This window comes from Herpailurus yagouaroundi, unplaced genomic scaffold, assembly GCF_014898765.1.
Source record: "Herpailurus yagouaroundi ecotype Mexico unplaced genomic scaffold, PumYag 182, whole genome shotgun sequence".
Lineage (NCBI taxonomy): Eukaryota > Metazoa > Chordata > Mammalia > Carnivora > Felidae > Herpailurus > Herpailurus yagouaroundi.
In genome coordinates, this window is record NW_024412413.1 from 5382596 (window position 1) to 5400818 (window position 18223).

At 53.4% G+C, this 18223-nt stretch overlaps 1 protein-coding gene across 1 annotated transcript in view; it reads right to left on the reverse strand.

Moving 5' to 3' along the window:
* The window catches only part of SAMM50 (SAMM50 sorting and assembly machinery component), a 34711-nt gene that overhangs the window by 15612 nt on the left and 876 nt on the right, over nucleotides 1-18223 (reverse strand). Inside the window, exons 2-10 of the mRNA XM_040490598.1 lie at nucleotides 14670-14780; nucleotides 11447-11548; nucleotides 9673-9760; nucleotides 7454-7560; nucleotides 6476-6606; nucleotides 6148-6235; nucleotides 3766-3894; nucleotides 3267-3338; nucleotides 2475-2561 (exon numbers count right to left, since the gene is read on the reverse strand). Coding sequence (XP_040346532.1) covers nucleotides 2475-2561; nucleotides 3267-3338; nucleotides 3766-3894; nucleotides 6148-6235; nucleotides 6476-6606; nucleotides 7454-7560; nucleotides 9673-9760; nucleotides 11447-11548; nucleotides 14670-14780 — 915 coding nt within the window. The remainder of the gene's footprint in view (nucleotides 1-2474; nucleotides 2562-3266; nucleotides 3339-3765; nucleotides 3895-6147; nucleotides 6236-6475; nucleotides 6607-7453; nucleotides 7561-9672; nucleotides 9761-11446; nucleotides 11549-14669; nucleotides 14781-18223) is intronic.

Here is an 18223-nt window from a genome sequence, read left to right on the forward strand (position 1 = left end):
GATCTGGCCACAAGCAGGGGCAGAGCTCTGCGCTGGGGCCTACACGCCGGGAACACCTGGCTTGGTGACAGTCTTTTGTGGATACTCTGAAAACCTGCCACTTCCAATTTCAAACAAGACACAGGAACACAAGCAAACCCCAAGCCCAAAGCCCCAGCAGGGCGTGGCTTCCAGGGCTTTGATTCCAGGAGGGGTGAGGCTGAGCGAGGTGGGAGACACGCCCCACGCGGCCAGGGGAACGGCGCCTTTCCATGTGTCCTGATCTCTAGCAGGCCCTTCGAGCCCCCAGCAGCGCTCCCCTCTTCCTACGGGCGCCCCATTCACCCCGACGGTGACACCAAACTGGGCCTCCCTCCCGGAGGAAACCAGTTTCACCTTCACCGCGGTGCCCAAAGCCCTCTGCCACCTGGTCCAACCTCTGTCCTCCCTGCGCTCTCCCTCCTCCTCCCCCTGTGTGGCCCCGGCAGACCCTGGCTCATCCTGGAACAGGCCCCACCCAGCTCGTGCCCAGACAGCCCGTGGCTGGCTCCCCTGATCTGCCCTGGGTTCTGCTGCCTCACCCAGGATGCCTTCCCGGACTATCTTACAGAAGACAGCACCCACTTGGGGCCGCTTTCTCTTTACTCTGTGGTCTCATTCCTCAGGACGCTCGCCGCCTGCTAAACTGCACACACACACGGACCTGCTTGCGGGTCTCCCTTCACTAGAGCGTGAGGGGGCAGGAGCCGCGTTCTACTTCCTGAGGTACTTTTGGTGCCCAGACGGTGCTGGGCAGCCGATACAGATGTGCTGGGTGAGGGGTGGTGATGAGTGACACCTGGAGACAAGCACAGGCGCTGTGAGCACCGAGCAGGAGCCCCGACCGGGCCCGGGGGTCAGAGGAAGCCTGCAGGAGATGAGCCCATGCCAAACTGTTAAGAAGGCTGCGACGAGAGGCCAGCCAACAGCAGAAAGAAGGGACCCCAGCAGAAGACAAAGTACGAGCGCCGGGACGTAAAAGATCCTCGTCCTTCTGGGAGACGGGACGAAAGTTTAGCAGAGCCAAAGTACGGGGAGGAGGGGACAGAGACGGGACCACAGACTGCGTGCCCCATCAACAGCACCCCCTTCACGCAGGACAGCGGTACCCCACGGCTTGCATTTCAGAAAGACCAGCACGTCTGCAGTGTGGAGGAGAAGGGGGAGCAGACATGGCCCAGAAAAGGACATCCCTGCCAAGGCGGGAAAGAGCGGCATGGGATTTGAGTGACACTGAGCGGCCAGCAGAGGCGGGACCTGGCGCCTGGTGGCCTTCAGGGCGAGGGCTCTGAGCGGTCAGGGCAGTCAAGGGCAGCTGGGCGGACAGGTGTGTGAGCCAGTGGACTCGGGAGCCCGGGTCAGGCACAGATTTGGGAGGGAGGGAAGAGCTGGTTTCAGACGCGCCGAATTTGAAGCGTCTGCGAGGAGGAACACGGTCAAAAGGCCTGGCAGCACGTGACGCCGGGGGCGGGAGGGAGGACCGTGCCCAGCTCTGGGAGCACGGCACAAGGACGGAGCTGCAGCCCCAGGCGGGACGAGACGCCCCAGGGACCGTGGCTGCGTAGGACCTCTCGCCGAGAATCCAGGGGGAGTGTGACAGGCCACGACAGGACTCCACCAAGAGGAAATGGAGGGAGACCACTGAAACGACGGCACCCGGTGATGACGATGTCACGGGCTGTGGCGAGGCCCGGGGAGGGGGCCCGGAGCCGCTCACTGAACTGGACAACAGCGAGGCCACTGGACCAGCAGCAGCAGGGGAAAGGCAGGAAGGAAATTCAAGGGGTGATGAGCCCAGGCCTGGCCAGCGGCAGTGATAAGGGACTTCAGAAACAGACCAGTGTATCATTTCATTCACACTGGCTCCTCACCCCCTCACCCCGAGTTTTATGGTAGCAAAGGGCACAGGTCGGGGGAAGGGGGGGCAGGGCACAGAGAGCGGTCCCCAGTCCCCGGGGCTCTGGGAGGATAGGAGAACACGTCAGGGGCTCCTGTGCCTCGGTCAGAATCCGGTCGCTTACTCCCCATTCCTGAGCAAGTCAGGAGAAACCAGACCAAACTGGATTAAAGATCTAGAAAAGAAATTCCTAGAAGTGCCCAGAGCCCTGCAGACTCAGCAAAATAAGGTGAAGACTCAGAATTTCTATGGAAGTGACCTTAGGAGGGAAAGGAAGCACATTCCTCGGTCCTCCATACATGTTCCCACGACGGCCCCGAGCCGACAAACAGGGAAGCTGCTCTCCTGGGTCCCGCATAAAATGGCTGACGGGTTCCTTATAAAGAGAAGAAGGACTGCTTCTCCCCAGAGTTTCCTCAACCCTGGCTAGGTTGAAAAGGTCAAGCACGAATGTTCTGCGCTTGTGGTCTGGGTCAGGCCTTCACTACCTCGGACCTGAGCTCCTGACAACAAATGCAGGGGACAAAAATGCAGGTGGCCGTTCCAGCTGGACACTCACTGAGTCAAATATGAGCTGTTTATTCAACTGAAGCTCGAAATCTTCTTTGATGAAGCTCACGTCCCCTCCGGTGTAGCCGGCCAGTTCCTGTGGGCGAATAATCCGCAGGTCAAAACGGAGCAGGCAGACTTAGGCCCAGGCTTCGACACCACGTCACCGCGAGGGCTCTCTAATTTTGTTGTTTTGTACTTTTAAACGGGCAAGAGACTGCTTCTGTCTGTGTCCTAGAAGCTCGATTCTAGTTGTTCTAGAAAGTACCGGGGGACTGTCAGAAATGGAGAGGCCTCAAACTCAGTGAACAGCTGCACGGTGACTCCCGCACGTGAGCAAGAAAGACCGGCAGCCCGGCTCGTTCCGCCCAACCAGCGTTTGGAAAACAGAACTCGCCCATCGTGTACAATTCGGCCCGTCCCAGAAAAAATCTGATTTCTCGCTGGTCCTCTCATCCCGAAGGCCAGGCGGACAACCAGGGTGCCACCCGGCCGGCATCCACACTCTCTGCCTTGAGGTGTCTAACCAGTGCCAAGGGACTCATTCAGCCCACTCACAACCCTCCTCCCGGCCTAGGAAGTGACCCCAGCCCCGAGGCCAGAACCCCACCCCTGCTCCGTCTGTGGACGCAGGACACGGCACTACGGGGAACGGGTCCAGAGCCGACACCCCCTCCGGCCGTTCTAGAACAATCTCCATAATTAAAGGAAGGCGCTCCGTATAGAGAATGTGCCTCCCGCGTGGGGCTCTCTCCCCTCCCGGGTCACCGGCCAGCAGTCACACGCTGTGAAGGAAGGGTACCTGGTTAACTTTCAGCAAAGCACCTCTCCTGGGCATGATGGAGGAATTCCGGGAGTCGATGACCATCGCGTGCTAGAAGAGACGCGCATGCGCATCGGGCATTTCGCTGTGAGTGGGCGCGTCGGGCGACAAGGAGCGCTTCCTGAGCACCAACCTCAGACTGGGCTCCCGGCCGCACCCCTCGCCCTATCACGTCACTTCGTCGTCAGAAAATCCCTCTGGGAAAGCAGCACCTCGTCCCTATTTCACAGCTGGGGGGGCCCACAGGGTGGGGCAGACCTCTCAAGGAGCTTGACCCTGACCTGAGTGACCTCCGCCAGCTTCCGGCTACACCCCAGGACCGGCTCTCAGGCACACCTTTGCTGGCACCACTGACGGTACCCACGGTAACAGGGGCGGTGCCACCAGCCGCCCAACCCACGGCCCTCCTCGGTCCCCGGTGTCGTGGAGACTACCCTCCCAACGCCTGCGAATCGCAGTGGGACAGGGGAGCCCTTACCGAAAGAGAGGACTTCAGCGAGTGCCCGCTTTCCTTCCGCACGGCGAAGGACGCCGCCCTCGAGAGGCAGCCCAGCTCCCGCCACACGCCGTCCCACTTGACCGTGTGGCTGGTCTTCCAAATGGGAAACTGTAAGCACACATGGGGAGTCGTCCCCAGTCGGGCCTCAGGAGGAGGCGTCGTCACACGGCCAACCAGTTAAATACCTAAGATGCATTATTTTGAACGGTGGGCAGGAAGGGCAGCGGGAGGGGATAAAGCGGGGACCTGCTCAAAGCGGCAGGACCGTGCCCCGGGGAGGAGACGGGCCGCCTGTGTGAGGGCTGCACTCAGCTCTGTAACCCACGGGCCTCTTTTCCGGCTCTAGGATGGCTTGACCTGGCCCCCGCCGACCCTCCCAGCCCTGGATCCCAAGCCAGGCCGGGGGACGGCCGTGACCCACATCGGCCGGCGAGAAGAGGGAGACGGAGGCGCTGCTGAGTGAAGAGCGTCCTTCCTGCAGCCAAAGGCCTGAGCCAAGTGAACCCGGGGCGAGTGGGACCTGTCTCTCGCCCCGACCCTCCGGCCCCCGGGTCAGGCCCACCTACGTTCCCATCTCTGAGACGCCCAGGTTGTTTGTGAGCAGTGAACGCTGGCTGGTGGCCTCGGTGCGACGATGAGGTGACTCTTACGAGGAAACCAGGTCACCTCACACTCCCTGGAGCGAGGCAGGCGCTGGGCACCCTCTCGGGCCTCGCTCAGGGTGAGAACGCGGGGCACCCGCGTCAACTCCATCTCTTATCAAGCACCCACCAGGCACCGCGTCAGGTGTTGGCGAAGCAGAGAAGATACAGGCCAGCCTTGCTCACCTGCCATTTCTGCCCTTAGGGCCGCACGAGACTCCGCTGCTCCCCCAAAATGCCTGAGGCAGGTGTACTGCTGGCCTAAATCATTTCTTCCAGAACTTATAAGGCAGCTCGTCCCAAGAGAAACACAACTGCCCACAGAAGACACATTTTATGTTTCGGTGTGCACAGTCAGGAGGACGAGGCAGAGGCCAGACGGTGCCTCTCGTCTCCCGCAGTGAGCCCCACCCTGCGTTGGCACCAAGAGCGCACCATGCCTCCAGGAGCTCGTCTCTCACCCCAGGGCTGCCAGCCACAAGTGCCCCCTCTGTCCCTCTTCTCCCTTTTCCCCTCCCCCACGGCCTATTCCAACAGAGCTTCCACCTCTGCTACTTCCTGTGGATAAAGGAGGTACTTCTAAGAATCTGCTATTTAGAAAAGGCTTAGAACAAAGGGATAAAGGGGGACACAGGAGAAGGATGGGGAGAAAGCCTGCAGTCCCTGGCACACTGTCGATGGCCTCCGGAGAGGGCAGCATCAGCCGGGGTTGGGGGGGGCCTTCCCCACCCTGCACAGGGCGGGAAGGAGTCTGAAGGCTACTCCTGTCACACAGGGCAGGTGGCCACACGGAGAATCGAAAACGGAGCTACAAATGCTCACGTCGCGTCCTGAGCCAGTGGCCGCCGGTCCGCCTCCGTGCCGGGGGCTTCCCCGACCCTGGTCTGTCTGCGAGGCTGAGGAGCCCGAGTGGCCAGCGTCCCCCGGGCTGACAAGGGCCGAGCGGCACAGCAGCGCTCGAGCCCCGGGGGTGACGGCAGGGCTCCAGCAGGGGCTCTCAGACCAGAACCGCCAGGGAGCAGGCGGGCAGACGCCCCAAGATGCTGGTTCGGCAGGCAGGCGGGCCCAGGAACTTGCATTTCTAACCAGCTCACGGGCGAGGCCACGCTGCTGGTCTCAAGGCCACCCCTGGAGAACTGCTTTTACTCGGCACGGCGTGCGGTCTTTCCTCACTAACCGAAGCCCGAACAGGAGGGGAGGAGGCGGCACGAGTGTAAAAAGGAAGGGAGAGAGGGCAGGGTCGTCAGGAAGCCAAAAAGTGGTCCGACGGCAGGAATGCCACCTGCTGCGCTTCGCCACGTCCCGCTGGAAGCGCCCTTCAGGGCAAACCAGCGAGGGAGGACCTCGGTAACCTGAAGCGACCCTGCCGGCTCTCAGAAGCTGTCGGCCTCAGCACATCCACGGAAGGATGAGCACACGGCCCCACGGGAGGCCAGAAGTGCAGCTCCCATGACGGAGCCGGGCCACTCTCTGACCCCCGGCAGTCCAAGCGTGGCCCGTGGCAAGGCGCCCGGCCGGGAAAGCAGCCGACAGCAGAGGGCCAAGGACAGAGGGTGACCCCGGCCGCGACGCGCACGCTGCGAGAGCCAGCCCGCTGCCGGGCCTGCCCGCCCCCTGCCCGCCCCCGGCCCACCCCCACTTGCTGACTTTGGCAGGCAGCTACGCAGGCGCCTGGTCCCCCACGCAAGCGCACGAAAGGGAAGGGCGGGAGGTCACTCACGCTGTACTCGGCCGACACCCCTCTGTCCGTCTCCCGCAGTGAGCTCCAAGGGAACTGGCCGGTGACTTTATACAAGTTTACGGAGAAACTAGGAGACAACAGGACAGAGCTTTAACAGCTGAAACAGGGATTATAACTTGTACACATTTAAATCAACAGATTTAAAAATACACTTCTGGGGTTCATCTTCAGGAGGAAAGCTACGGCGCGCTGTGACAGGGCAGAAGCGTCAGCCGATCCTGTCAAGTGTCTTTTCGCAACCAAGGCCTCTACTTTAACTCTTAAACCAGCCAAGCCACCGTACTCAACGATCTATTTGGCTTCCTACTTTCTTTCGAAGTTTCCAGGCCGTGGTTTGAAGAAGGACAGGCCATACGAAGTTTCTTTCGTTCCGTAGGAAAACTGAAAAGTCACCTTTTCTGCACGGCCTAGAAGATTAGGGAGTTTGAGGCCAAGCACCTAAGAGGAACAGAAAGACAGCGGTGGTTTAAACGGGAGGAATGGCAACTGTTAAGAAGGACTCTGCCAAGGGGTCCTCCTAAACACAGGGCAAAAGTGCAGACTGAAGGGCTTGCCTTTCATCTGGAATTGCTTTTGCTCATCAAAACGTGCCTTTGTTGGGGGCGCCTGGTGGCTCGGCCGGTGAAGCGTCTGACTTCAGCCCAGGCCATGATCTCACGGTTCGTGGGTCTGAGCCCTGCATCAGGCTCTGTGCTAATGGCTCGAAGCCTGGAGCCTGCTTCAGATTCTGTGTGTGTGTCTCCCTCTCTGCCCCTCCCCCACTCACGCTCTGTGTCTCCTTCAGAAACAAACGTTAAAAAAGAGAAAACAAACATGCTTAGTGCATGTGCTCCCCACATACGCCTGGTGACGACAGACAGGCCCCACTTCCTAACTGCAAAGCCAGGGAATCAGGAGAATTTGAACTAGAAAACTTAATACAAACACTCCCCAAATCGTCCCTAATGAACCACTGACGTTACTATTGTTGTCAAACAATCTATAACGTACTCTGGTCGGGATGGGGGAAGCAGGTGAGGAGCACCGGGGGTCCGGTGCGTGGGGCTGCTGAATCGCTACGAGTGCCCACGCTAACGTAGCACGGCATGTTAACTAACTGGAAGCATAATTAAATTAAAAACTACAACATACTATGATCAATTCCAGGAAGATCGCTGAGAATCCACGCGTCAGCCCGCAGAGACGGCGGTGTGTGACAGAGTCTTAAACCCACCCTCAGTTTTGAGAACGGGCACAGTCTCAAAGCTCCTAAGTGAAAGTTCCACCGCGAGGAAGTACATCATACCATACTGCCTTCGTTGTTCCCAACCATGGTGTTGTAACTGCCCGTCAGTCTCCGCAGTTCAGTTACTTCAAAGGTAACATCCAACCCGTTTGGAAGGGCGTCATCACCTAAGTGTACGAGAAATGCTGGTCAGTAGGACAGGTAGAACCTGTGATTTCACGTAGGTCCCACTGCTAACAAGGAGACAGAGCCTTCTGGAGTCAGCGTGCTTTACGGTCTTCGGAAAACACACCCTCTGTCTTAAAGTCTGAGAACACTCCGACACAAAAATCACAATTTACTCCTACACCTGAAAAGCTGTGTCTGGCTCCTGTGGCAGAAGAGACCAGGAACAGTCAGACTTTGCTACAAGGAGGGAACTACAACAAGCAGCAGGATTTGTTTCAGCGCACGTCATGTGCTGAGGGCGTTTGCTGAGGGGTCCTTGAAAACACGTGGGGCCTCCGTGCAACTGACATTAAATGCAGAATCCCTGTGACCAGAGGGACTGCGGCAGCCCCGAAGGAGCAGCAAGCAGTTCAGCACAAATTAAGAGGCAACTGTCCTCGTCCTTCTGCGAAGCCAGGGGTGCGGTGCCTGCAGCTGCCTCTATGCCCGCCATGTGCCCCGGGGTGCCAGGGAGCAGGGCCGAGCTCTGCAAGGCCTGGGGGCCGCTCACAGAAGGGCAGGACCCACCCTGCCACCCTGGCTGGGCAGCGGCCACATGTGGCGAGCTGCCTAAACACTGGCTCCTGGATCCTCAGACACAGGCCAGGGTGCAGCCTTGGCACCATTTTTTTTTTTTTTTCTTTAAATCAATAGACTTCAGGGGCGCCTGGGTGGCTCAGTCGGTTGAGCATCCGACTTCAGCTCAGGTCACGACCTTGCGGTCCGTGAGTTCGAGCCCCGCGTCAGGCTCTGGGCTGATGGCCCAGAGCCTGGAGCCTGCTTCCGATTCTGTGTCTCCCTCTCTCTCTGCCCCTCCCCCGTTCATGCTCTGTCTCTCTCTGTCTCAAAAATAAATAAATGTCAAAAAAAAAATTAAAAAAAAAAAGACTTCACTGTTGCGAGAGGCATTAGGTTTATAGAAAAATCAGGCAGAAAGTATAGAGAGTCCCCATAGAGCCACCCCCACCCCGACACACTTCTGTCTCCGATCATCTTGCATCGGTGTGGGACGTCTGTCACAAGTCACACATCAATAGCGAGACATCAGGAGGAAATACAGGGAGGTCTGCACGGTCCGTTCTCGGTGCTGCACATCCTAGAGGGTCTGACAGATGGTTGATGTCGAGCACCCCCGCCACAGAACCACGCGGAACAGTTCACTGCCCTAACTGTTCTTTTTCACAACTTCCCGGGTAATTCTAGCAGGCAGCTGGGAGGGAGAACCCGACAGAAGCGCCCCCATGGACCACATGCACGTCACGTTTACGACAGGCAGGAGAACGCAGAGGCTACGAGCTGCCAACAAGACCTGCCAGGAGGAGAGCACCCTGGAGCAGCAGCAAAAGGGCCGCTGGGGTCACCGGGGCAACTTACACCTCTCTGAGCCCTGGTTTCCTTATCTGGAAACACGTTTCCTGCAACAACACTAGCCCCGGGCCCGGGTCCTGGTGAGGACGGAGCTGGACGCGCGCGGAGGGCAGAGCCTCGCCCGGGGCTCTCCCCGAGGGCACAGAGGAGCTGGCCGCCCCGGCCCCGCTCCACCGGACTGGAAGCTCTGCCGCTGGACTCACCCTGGTACCCAGCACAGGGCCTGCCCGAAGCAGGTGCTCACCGGTCAAAGAAGAAACGTTCGCTAGGTTGACAGCCTCGCACCATGTCAGACGGCACACGAGCAAATGAGCAAAAACGAAAAAAGTGAGCTCTTGATTCCTGGCGCCCTCCTGTTTAAAGCACACGTGTAGGTGGAACCTGGCTGCCAAGAGCCCGTTCGGACACCTGCTGGGCTGGGCTACCCCGAACGAAGCCTGGCCCCCTTCCTCGCGGTCCTTCTCAGAACGCCTGCACCATCTACAGGTTCAGACGACAGTACCTTCAAAGTTCACCAGTCTTCCCTCAGCCTGACGTAAAACTCACCACCATCATCCCAGTTACTCCCCTGGGACGGCTAACTACCTATGTGCTCGATACACCTCCAGGAGCAATCTACGTCTGGCCACACGTACAGCTTTCGTGATCCCGCAGGATGGGCGGGAGGGGAAATCAGAGACACTAGGCCAACAACAGGTAGGTACCTTGACATGTGTCGATCAAAACATCCACTTGTCTAAATATTCCCAGGCGAAGCAATTTCTCCCGGGCTTCGTGAGATTTGCGCATCACCTGTGAGAGAAGGAAAAGAGACGATCTTCCTCCAGTGGCCAGGACGGAGGTTTAGTGCTTGGTGCCGAGCCACCAAGAAGAGAGCCCCGCTGCGACGGGACGCGTGAGGGGACGGACGAAGCACGGGAGGAGGACGGCCAGGTATTTCACCCGGCAGGTGGGCACGAGTTCCACAAAAGAGCTCTCCACGCAGCGTCAAAAATGAAAGGTGCAGAAACACAGCGGTTATCACGGAAAGGCTGCACAAGGAACCCCAGCCGTGCTACCTCTGCAGAGCGAGCCCGGGGCCGGCGGGGGAGGGGATACCTACCTTTCAGCTCAATGGCCTGGGGACCATCACACTGTGCTTATGTATCACCTTAATCTCTGTTTTTAATGTTTCTCTCTTTATTTTTGAGATTGCACGTGCGTGTCAGGGGGGCCAGAGTGGGAGACAGAGAATCCTAAGCAGGCTCCAGGCTGTCAGGGTAGAGCCCAACTTTAGTCTTTTTTTTTTTTTTTTTTTTAACATTTATTCATTTTTGAGAGTGAGAGAGACAGACCATGAGCAGGGGAGGGGCAGAGAGAGAGAGACACAGAATCCCAAGCAGGCTCCAGGCTCCGAGCTGTTAGCAGACGGCCTGACGCGGGGCTTGAACTCACAGACCGTGAGATCATGACCTGAGCTGAAGTTGCTTAACCGACTGAGCCACCCAGGCGCCCCTAAATAGCAATTTCCTTAAGGTGAGAAAGGCCAAACAGCTGGGTACTGATGTGGGGAACAAAGGCAAAAAGGAAATGTAGATAGAACTAAATTTCCTTACCACCTGCAGCGCACTGACAAACACCTGAGGCAGGCAGAGTAGAACATTCCTCCAGGAGCTCCCTAAGGTCTCAATGTTAATGCTTTGCCGGAGGGAAAAGCCACCTTAGCTTGACCGCAGCCAGGCCTCCAGTATCTTAGGAATCCTCTTTAGCATCTGAAAGTCCTTTTGGAAACCTCCCCCAACTCCCCCAGTACGTAACCAGTCACTCCTCACAATCCTGGGGCAGCTCTTTCTGCCCACGGCTCCTTGTCCCCATGCTTTAATAAAACCACCTTTTTGCACCCACGACATCCCAAGAATTCTCTCTTGGCCAACAGCTCCGAACCCCAACAGTTTCCCACATCAGGTACTGACGGGCCACCTGGAGGAGGCTGTTGGGAGACTCTGCCCGGACATGTCCAATGTGGTTCCAAGGGCCGAGAAGGACAGAAGGCGCCCTCCAGGGAGAGGACCGGAGATGCTGACATCCAGGACAGAGACCAGGGGATAAACGGAGCCAAGGCCGCAAGGTGACAGCAGGAGTGGCTAACAGCGGAGCACCCACCACAACACGTGGCAGCACGCTGGAGCACCGAGCGGGGTGCCAGGGAGAGAGCCAGCCGTGGTGCCTATGACAACGCTGGCGGGCGGCGAAGAACACGGGACGGACTAGCCTCTGGGGCAGGAGAGACCAGAGGCGAGGGCGTGTGCAAAACACATTAGGTTTGCGGGAGGCGCTCGGGGGGACTGGGGAGGCTCAGCCTGGGCGCACCAAGGCTCCCCTTCAGGGTGGGGGGCAAGGTCATGCGCAGAGAGGCTGGGGCGCGGCTCAGTGGTTTGAGACAGACGTGGAGGTTCCTCGGGAGGGAATGGGAAACAGGGCCAAGTAGAGAGAACTTGCCTCAATAAGGTTTTTCGCCTTAAAAACATCTCCGATTTCACATATGATGAGATCATCTTTGGTTCTTCCAAGTCCATCAAAATGAACGTGTTGAACGACCACCTAAATGTGACAAAGGGACACTGATTGTCATTTTTTTGTTTTAAATGCCGTTTTGGTTTTTTTCCAATTGCAGTGGAGATAACATACAGTGTTATAGGAGTTTCAGGTGTATAGTGTGATTCAACACTTCCACACATTATGTTGTGCTCCCCACAGTAAGTGTCCTCTTAACCTCCTTCACCTATTTCCACACATCCCCCCCCACCAACCTCCCCTCTGGTGACCATCAGTGTGCTCTCCATGGTTAAGAGTCTGTTTCTTGGGGCGCCTGGGTGGCTCAGTCGGTGAAGCATCCCACTTCGGCTCAGGTCATGATCTCACGGTTTGTGAGTTCGAGCCCCACGTCGGGCTCTGTGCTGACAGCTCAGAGCCTGGAGCCTGCTTCGGATTCTGTGCCTCTCTGACTCTCCACCCCTCCCCTGCCCACATCTCTGTCAAAAATAAACAAACTTAAAAAAAAACACACACACACAAAACTCTGTTTCTTGGTTTGTCTCTTTTTGCTCATTTCGCAAATTCCACATACAAGTGAAATCATGTAGTATTTGTCTTTCTCTGACTTACCTCACTTAGGATTATACTCTCTAGTTCTATCCACGTCCTTGTAAATGTCAAGGTTTCGTTCTTGTTGTCTGAGTAATATTCCAGTGTGTGTGTGTGTGTGTGTGTGTGTGTCCATCTGTTGACGGACATTTGGGCTCCTTCCATAATTTGGCTACTGTAAATAACACTGCAGTAAATGTAGGGGTGCATGTATCCCTTAGAATCAGTGTTTTTGTGTTTTGGAGGTAAATACCCAGTAGTGCAATTGCTAGATTGTAGGTCAGTTCTGGTTTTAACTTTTTGAGGAACCTCCGTGCTGTTTTCCACAGTGGCTGCACCAAGATGCATTCCTACCAACAGTGCACGAGGGTTCCTTCTTCTCCACATCCTTGCTAACACCTATTATTTCTTCTGTGTGTGATTCCAGGCATTCTGATAGACGCGAGAGGATATCGCAGCGTGGTTTTGATGTGCATTTCCCTATAGTGAGTGAGGTGGAGCATCTTCTCATGTGTCCGTTGGCCATCTGGATGTCTTCCTTGGATGTCTGTTCGTGTCTTCTGCCCATTTTCTAATTGGATTATTTGTCTCTTTCTGGTGTTCAGTTATATAAGTTCTTCGTCCATTTTGGATCCTCACCCTTTATTTGCAAATATCTACTCCCATTCCATAGGTTCTCTTTTCATTCTGTTGATGGTATCCTTTGCTGTGCAGAAGCTTTTTATTTTGATGCAGCCCCAACAGTTTATTTTTGCTTTTGCTTCCCTTGCCCCAGGAGACCCATCTAGAAAAAAGTTGTTACTGCTGATATCAGAGAAATTACTGCCTGTGCTCTTTTCTAGGATTTTTATGGTTTCGGGTCTCACATTTAGGTCTTTGATCCATTTTGAGTTTATTTTTTGTGTATGGTGAAAGAAAGTGGTCCAGTTTCATTCTTTTGCACATAGTTGTAAAAGGACACTGATTATTAGGTATGAGACACAACAAGAGATCAAGGCTAAAGACAAATGTCTGAAAAGTAAGTCAAGGATTTTTTTTCAAGTTTAATGATCCACACTTCTTCATTCCAGACTTTATTTATTTTCCTGCCTTTTTAGAACAACTGGTTATCTGAACCTATTGTTTGCCAGGTGTTTACTTCCTGTGACTGAGACTTACAAGGTCTCTGTAGCCAGATGTCGCTGATGCTATGACCTCCAACTTAATAACTGCGCATCTTGCTAGAGCGCTTGTGCGCATTTCAATAAGCATGATACATGCTGGCTCAGAGCCTCTCGCCGCCCGGTCTGTAGATGCTTATTTAATTCATTTATTCAGTGACAGTGCACTGCACCGATTACCTACAAGCCAGGTTTTATTCTAAACATTGAGGATATAGTAGTGAACAGGACATAAATTCCTGAGTCAGTGGAGCTTACCTTCTAAAGGGGCTTGCAATAGACAAGTTTACAGTTTCGTAGATGGCAATGAGTAACAGAGAAATAAAGCAGAGATAATACGGAATATTAAGGAAATGCATAACTGAGGGTAATCAGAATGTCGCAAAAGGTCTTCATCATATAATCACTGAAAACGTGCTTACACTTCTTCAGCTGGATTTAAATTTCAAAGGGAGCAAGGTTTAGGAAACGTTTCACTCTTTTTTCTGGACGCAGTATAAACTTAATTATAATCTGGGTTTGTCCTTGAAATACTTAGTTTTTTGTTTTGTTTTTTTAAATAACATAAATATAAAAATGTCTGTCTAAACTTCCCCAGGTAGAATGCAAGCTGGTGCAGCTGCTCTGGAAAATAGTGTGGAGGTTCCTCAAAAAATTAAAAATAGAACTACCCTATGACCCAGTAATAGCTGCTAAGAATTTACCCAAGGGATACAGGAATGATGATGCATAGGGGCACTTGCACCCCAATGTTTATAGCAGCACTTTCAACAACAGCCAAATTATGGAAAGAGCCTATATGTCCAACAACTGACGAATGGATAAAGAAGATACGGTTTATATATACAAGGGAATACTACCTGGCAATGAGAAAGAATGAAATCTGGCCATTTGCAGCAATGTGGATGGAACTGGAGGGTATTATGCTAAGTGAAATAAGTCAGGCAGAGAAAGACAGATACCATATGTTTTCACTCATATGTGGATCTTGAGAAACTAAACAGAAGACCATGGGGGAGGAGAAGGGGGTAAAAAAAGTTACAGAGAGGGAGGGAGGCAAACGATAAGGGACTCTTAAATACCGAGAACAAACTGAGGGTTGATGGGGGGGGGGGGGGGAGAGGGGAAGGTGGGTGATGGGCACTGAGGAGGGCACCTGTTGGGATGAACACTGCGTATTGTATGGAAACCAATTTGACAATAAAATATATAAAAAATAATAATAAATAAAATAAATAAACTATTTCTCTAAAGCCAGAAGCTATTTTTCTAAAAGTCACCAGCCTTTCTAAAACAGTTGGCTATAAACTCTTCTTCAATGAAGGCACTGAGACAGGTTAGTCCTCTGTCTCCCTGGGGCTCTATGGAAGCCAATGTCTCTGGCAGTGACTTCATCAAGCACTTCAACAAAAACTCACATCTTTGTTTTCGAGAATCTCCTGTTTAGCCTCAGGTTCAACTTCAACAAACTCAGCTTCTTCTCCTAATGCCCCGAAATCAGGTCCATTGGCTGGAAGAGGCTCCAAACTCTGAAAGGGAGGGAGAAAACACAGTTAAATAAACTTACACAAAAACACAAAAATCTCTGGGGCGTCTGGGTGACTCAGTCAGCTAAGTGCCTGACTCTTGCTTTCGGCTCAGGTCACGATCTCACAGTTCAGGAGCTTGAGCCCCACGTCGGCTCCACACTGATGGTGCGGAGCCCGCATGGGATTCTCTGTCTCTGCCCCCCTCCTCTCATTCTCACTCAAAATAAATAAATAAACTTAAAAAAAAAATTTTTTTTTTTTAATCTTTTGAGTTTTGTCTTTAGATGGTGTTCCAGAAAGCTCAGTACTGTGTTTCCCTCTGTTGAGTGGAGGCTGGGGAGAACAGGGCAGACGTAAGTACTGCTGACGTACAAGCCCCGGATAGGCAGTGAGCCCTTGGTGGCCAGTGTATTACTCATGACTGTGTCATGAACTGAGGTCTATGCGACTATGGCTGTTTGGTTCTGTATACCTAAGGCCCATCTCAAGAAAAAAGTAGTTCAAAATAAGATGCCACAAAGGCATTTATCAAAGATAAAACAAATTGTTTTGGTGTTACAGAAATTATCCTAATTTTTTTCATCCAGATTGGATACATCCTAGGATAGGATAACTACGTTGACAAACCAAGTTACTAAAACATATTTTTCCGCACCCTGAAAGTCTCATTCACACATTAAAAGGAGCTGCGTATGTTCATAAAATGTGCCAGAAAGCAGTCACTTGCTGCAATCTGAACCGACATCATCTCAAAAGCATTAAAGCAACTTCGAAATAAGAATTGCACAGGCTGTGCCTGGTATAGGACTTCCAGGGGGCCATGATAATACAATAGAATGTTTAAGAACACACACACACAGTATTACATGTTTAATATGGGGACTTGCCTAAGTACGGGGACACCCAGGCCCTCCTGGGTATGGATTCAGGGCCAGTGTGGCACTAGGCAAATGCACAAATTCGCAGATTTGGAGGAACACTGTCCTAACCAGTATCTGGCTGCTTCTTGCTCCCCCAATTCTCTACAAATAGGTGCTTTCAAAGCGCACAGAAGCGTTTGACTCTGCGGCGTGTGCCGCAATGGAGACTCTGGGACACTATCCCCTTTTCCCAGACACAAGACAGACTCTTGTCAGTACGTCCTTCCTCCAACACGTCACCGGTTCTCTGGAAAGGTAACGACCTGGCATGTCCTCTTTTCCACTCCTGCTCTAAAAGACTGTGATGGCCCTCAAGAGTGCCTGCAGATAGAGAATGCAACGAGATTCCTCAGCAGGGCGTGCGAGGGACCGCCACCAGAAGGCCCACACCTGCTCCTCCAAGTTCAACCCCCAGCACTCCCCTGACTCTTACGCGCACGTCTGCGCATACCTTGTTCTCTCGGCCCAGAATAACTTTCTCCCTAAAACGATCTGCCTTAAACGTCATCTATATGAGCCAGGCTTCTTGGGGCAGAACCTGCCCTTCCCGTAGTGGGACACCTCTAGGTTCCGGAAGTCTGTGTTACCGCCTGCTGAGCACTGGGCTAACAGCCGGGGATGTAGCCGTGAACGAGACAGACCGAGCCCTTGCCTCACAGTGGCTGAAGCGGGATATTTACGTGAGTGAAAAGGGAAGACCACGCTGGACAAAGAATAGATCATTTATTTCATATCGTCATCTTTTCATTTTTGTTGTGCGATACTTTTTTTAATGTTTATTCTTGAGGGGGGGAGAGAGAGAGAGAGAGAGAGAGAGAGAGGAGGAGGAGGGGCAGAGAGAGAGGAAGACACAGGATCCCAAGCAGGCTCCAGGCTCTGAGCTGTCAGCACAGCACGCGGGGCTTGAACTCACGAGACGGGAGATCATGACCCGAGCTGAAGTCAGACGTTTAACCGACTGAGCCACCCAGGTGCCCCTGTTGTGCAATATTTCAAAAAACTGAATCATTACTGTATTTCTCAAAATGTTAACTAATTGAAAAAGTAACTTTTTACCTGCACCATTTCACACATATGCTTCCTGTATTTAAGTTTACACAGTGTAAAAAAGTATATTAAACTTGTGCAAACTTTGCAGAGTATATACTATGGTTAGGAACATATGCACGTAGTCACTCTATTCGATCTGAATGCTTAGCAAATACGCACAAGGTGCATAGTCCATTATGCAAAAAAAAAAAAAAAAAAAAATTCCATTACAGTTCCTGAAATTTCAAAGCATGAAATATGGTCTACCAAAGATCTGCCACTCCCATTTATACCCTTTAATCAGAATTTCAAACTTTGGAGGCACCTGGGTGGCCCAGTCAGTTGAGTGTCCAACTCTGGCCCAGGTCATGACCTCATGGTTTGTGAGTACGAGCCCCGTATCAGGTTCTGCACCGACAGAGCAGAACTTACCTGGAATTGTCTCTCTCCCTCTCTCTGCCCCTCCCCCACTTGTTCTCTCTCTCTCTCTCTCTCTCTCTCTGCCCCTCCCCCACGCGGACGGTGCACACGCTCTCAAAAATAAATATTAAAAAATAAGAAAAATAAGAAAACAAAACTGATATTTATAGTAAACACCACCCGCCAAACATAAAATGCCTTCTCACTGCGAGTCCTGACCGAAACGTCCAAACAACACTGGCCGGTGGCGTGTGCCACTCAAATCAAAGAACACTTCTTGCCAACACACGAATCAAAGGAGCAGCAATGTCAGCGTCAAAGGAGCTCAATAAAAGCAAAGGTTTTTGTCGTTGTTTTCTGAATCGCCAGCGCCTATAGCCATGCCAGGCACCTAGCAGACCGCCGGTAAATGTTACGGTAATAAATGAGCGGAACGTTTACTTTGTTGGAGATGCTACGAGGGATGCAAACCAAGTCAGATGCGGCTCCTGTCGTAACATCTAGAAACTTAGACTGGAAGCGCTCAGACGGGCGGCACAGGAACAATATCAAGGAAGTCAGCGCGTCCAAATGAGGCCAGATAAGGAGGAGGTGTATGTAGCAAGTGGCCTGAACTGAGCTCTAGAAGATGGGACTGTGTCCCGGGGAGGAGGGGGGAACGGGGGGGGGTGGTGAGCCAGGAGCCGCGGAACAGCAAGAACAGGGCAACGAGTGTGTCAGCACAGCCACGGTGTTTCATTTGAACGCGTGATCTGCGAGGCCGAGTGAAGTCCAACTCCCAGGGCCAAGCCGAGGGGCCTGTGCGAAATACTTGGGGAAGCTCACGGCCAACTACGGGAAACTTCTGAGCAGGACAAGTGAAACAATCCGTGTCATAGTATAAAAGTAACGTTGAGGGGCGCCTGGGTGGCGCAGTCGGTTAAGCCTCCGACTTCAGCCAGGTCACGATCTCGCGCTCCGTGAGTTCGAGCCCCGCGTCGGGCTCTGGGCTGATGGCTCGGAGCCTGGAGCCTGTTTCCGATTCTGTGTCTCCCTCTCTCTCTGCCCCTCCCCCGTTCATGCTCTGTCTCTCTC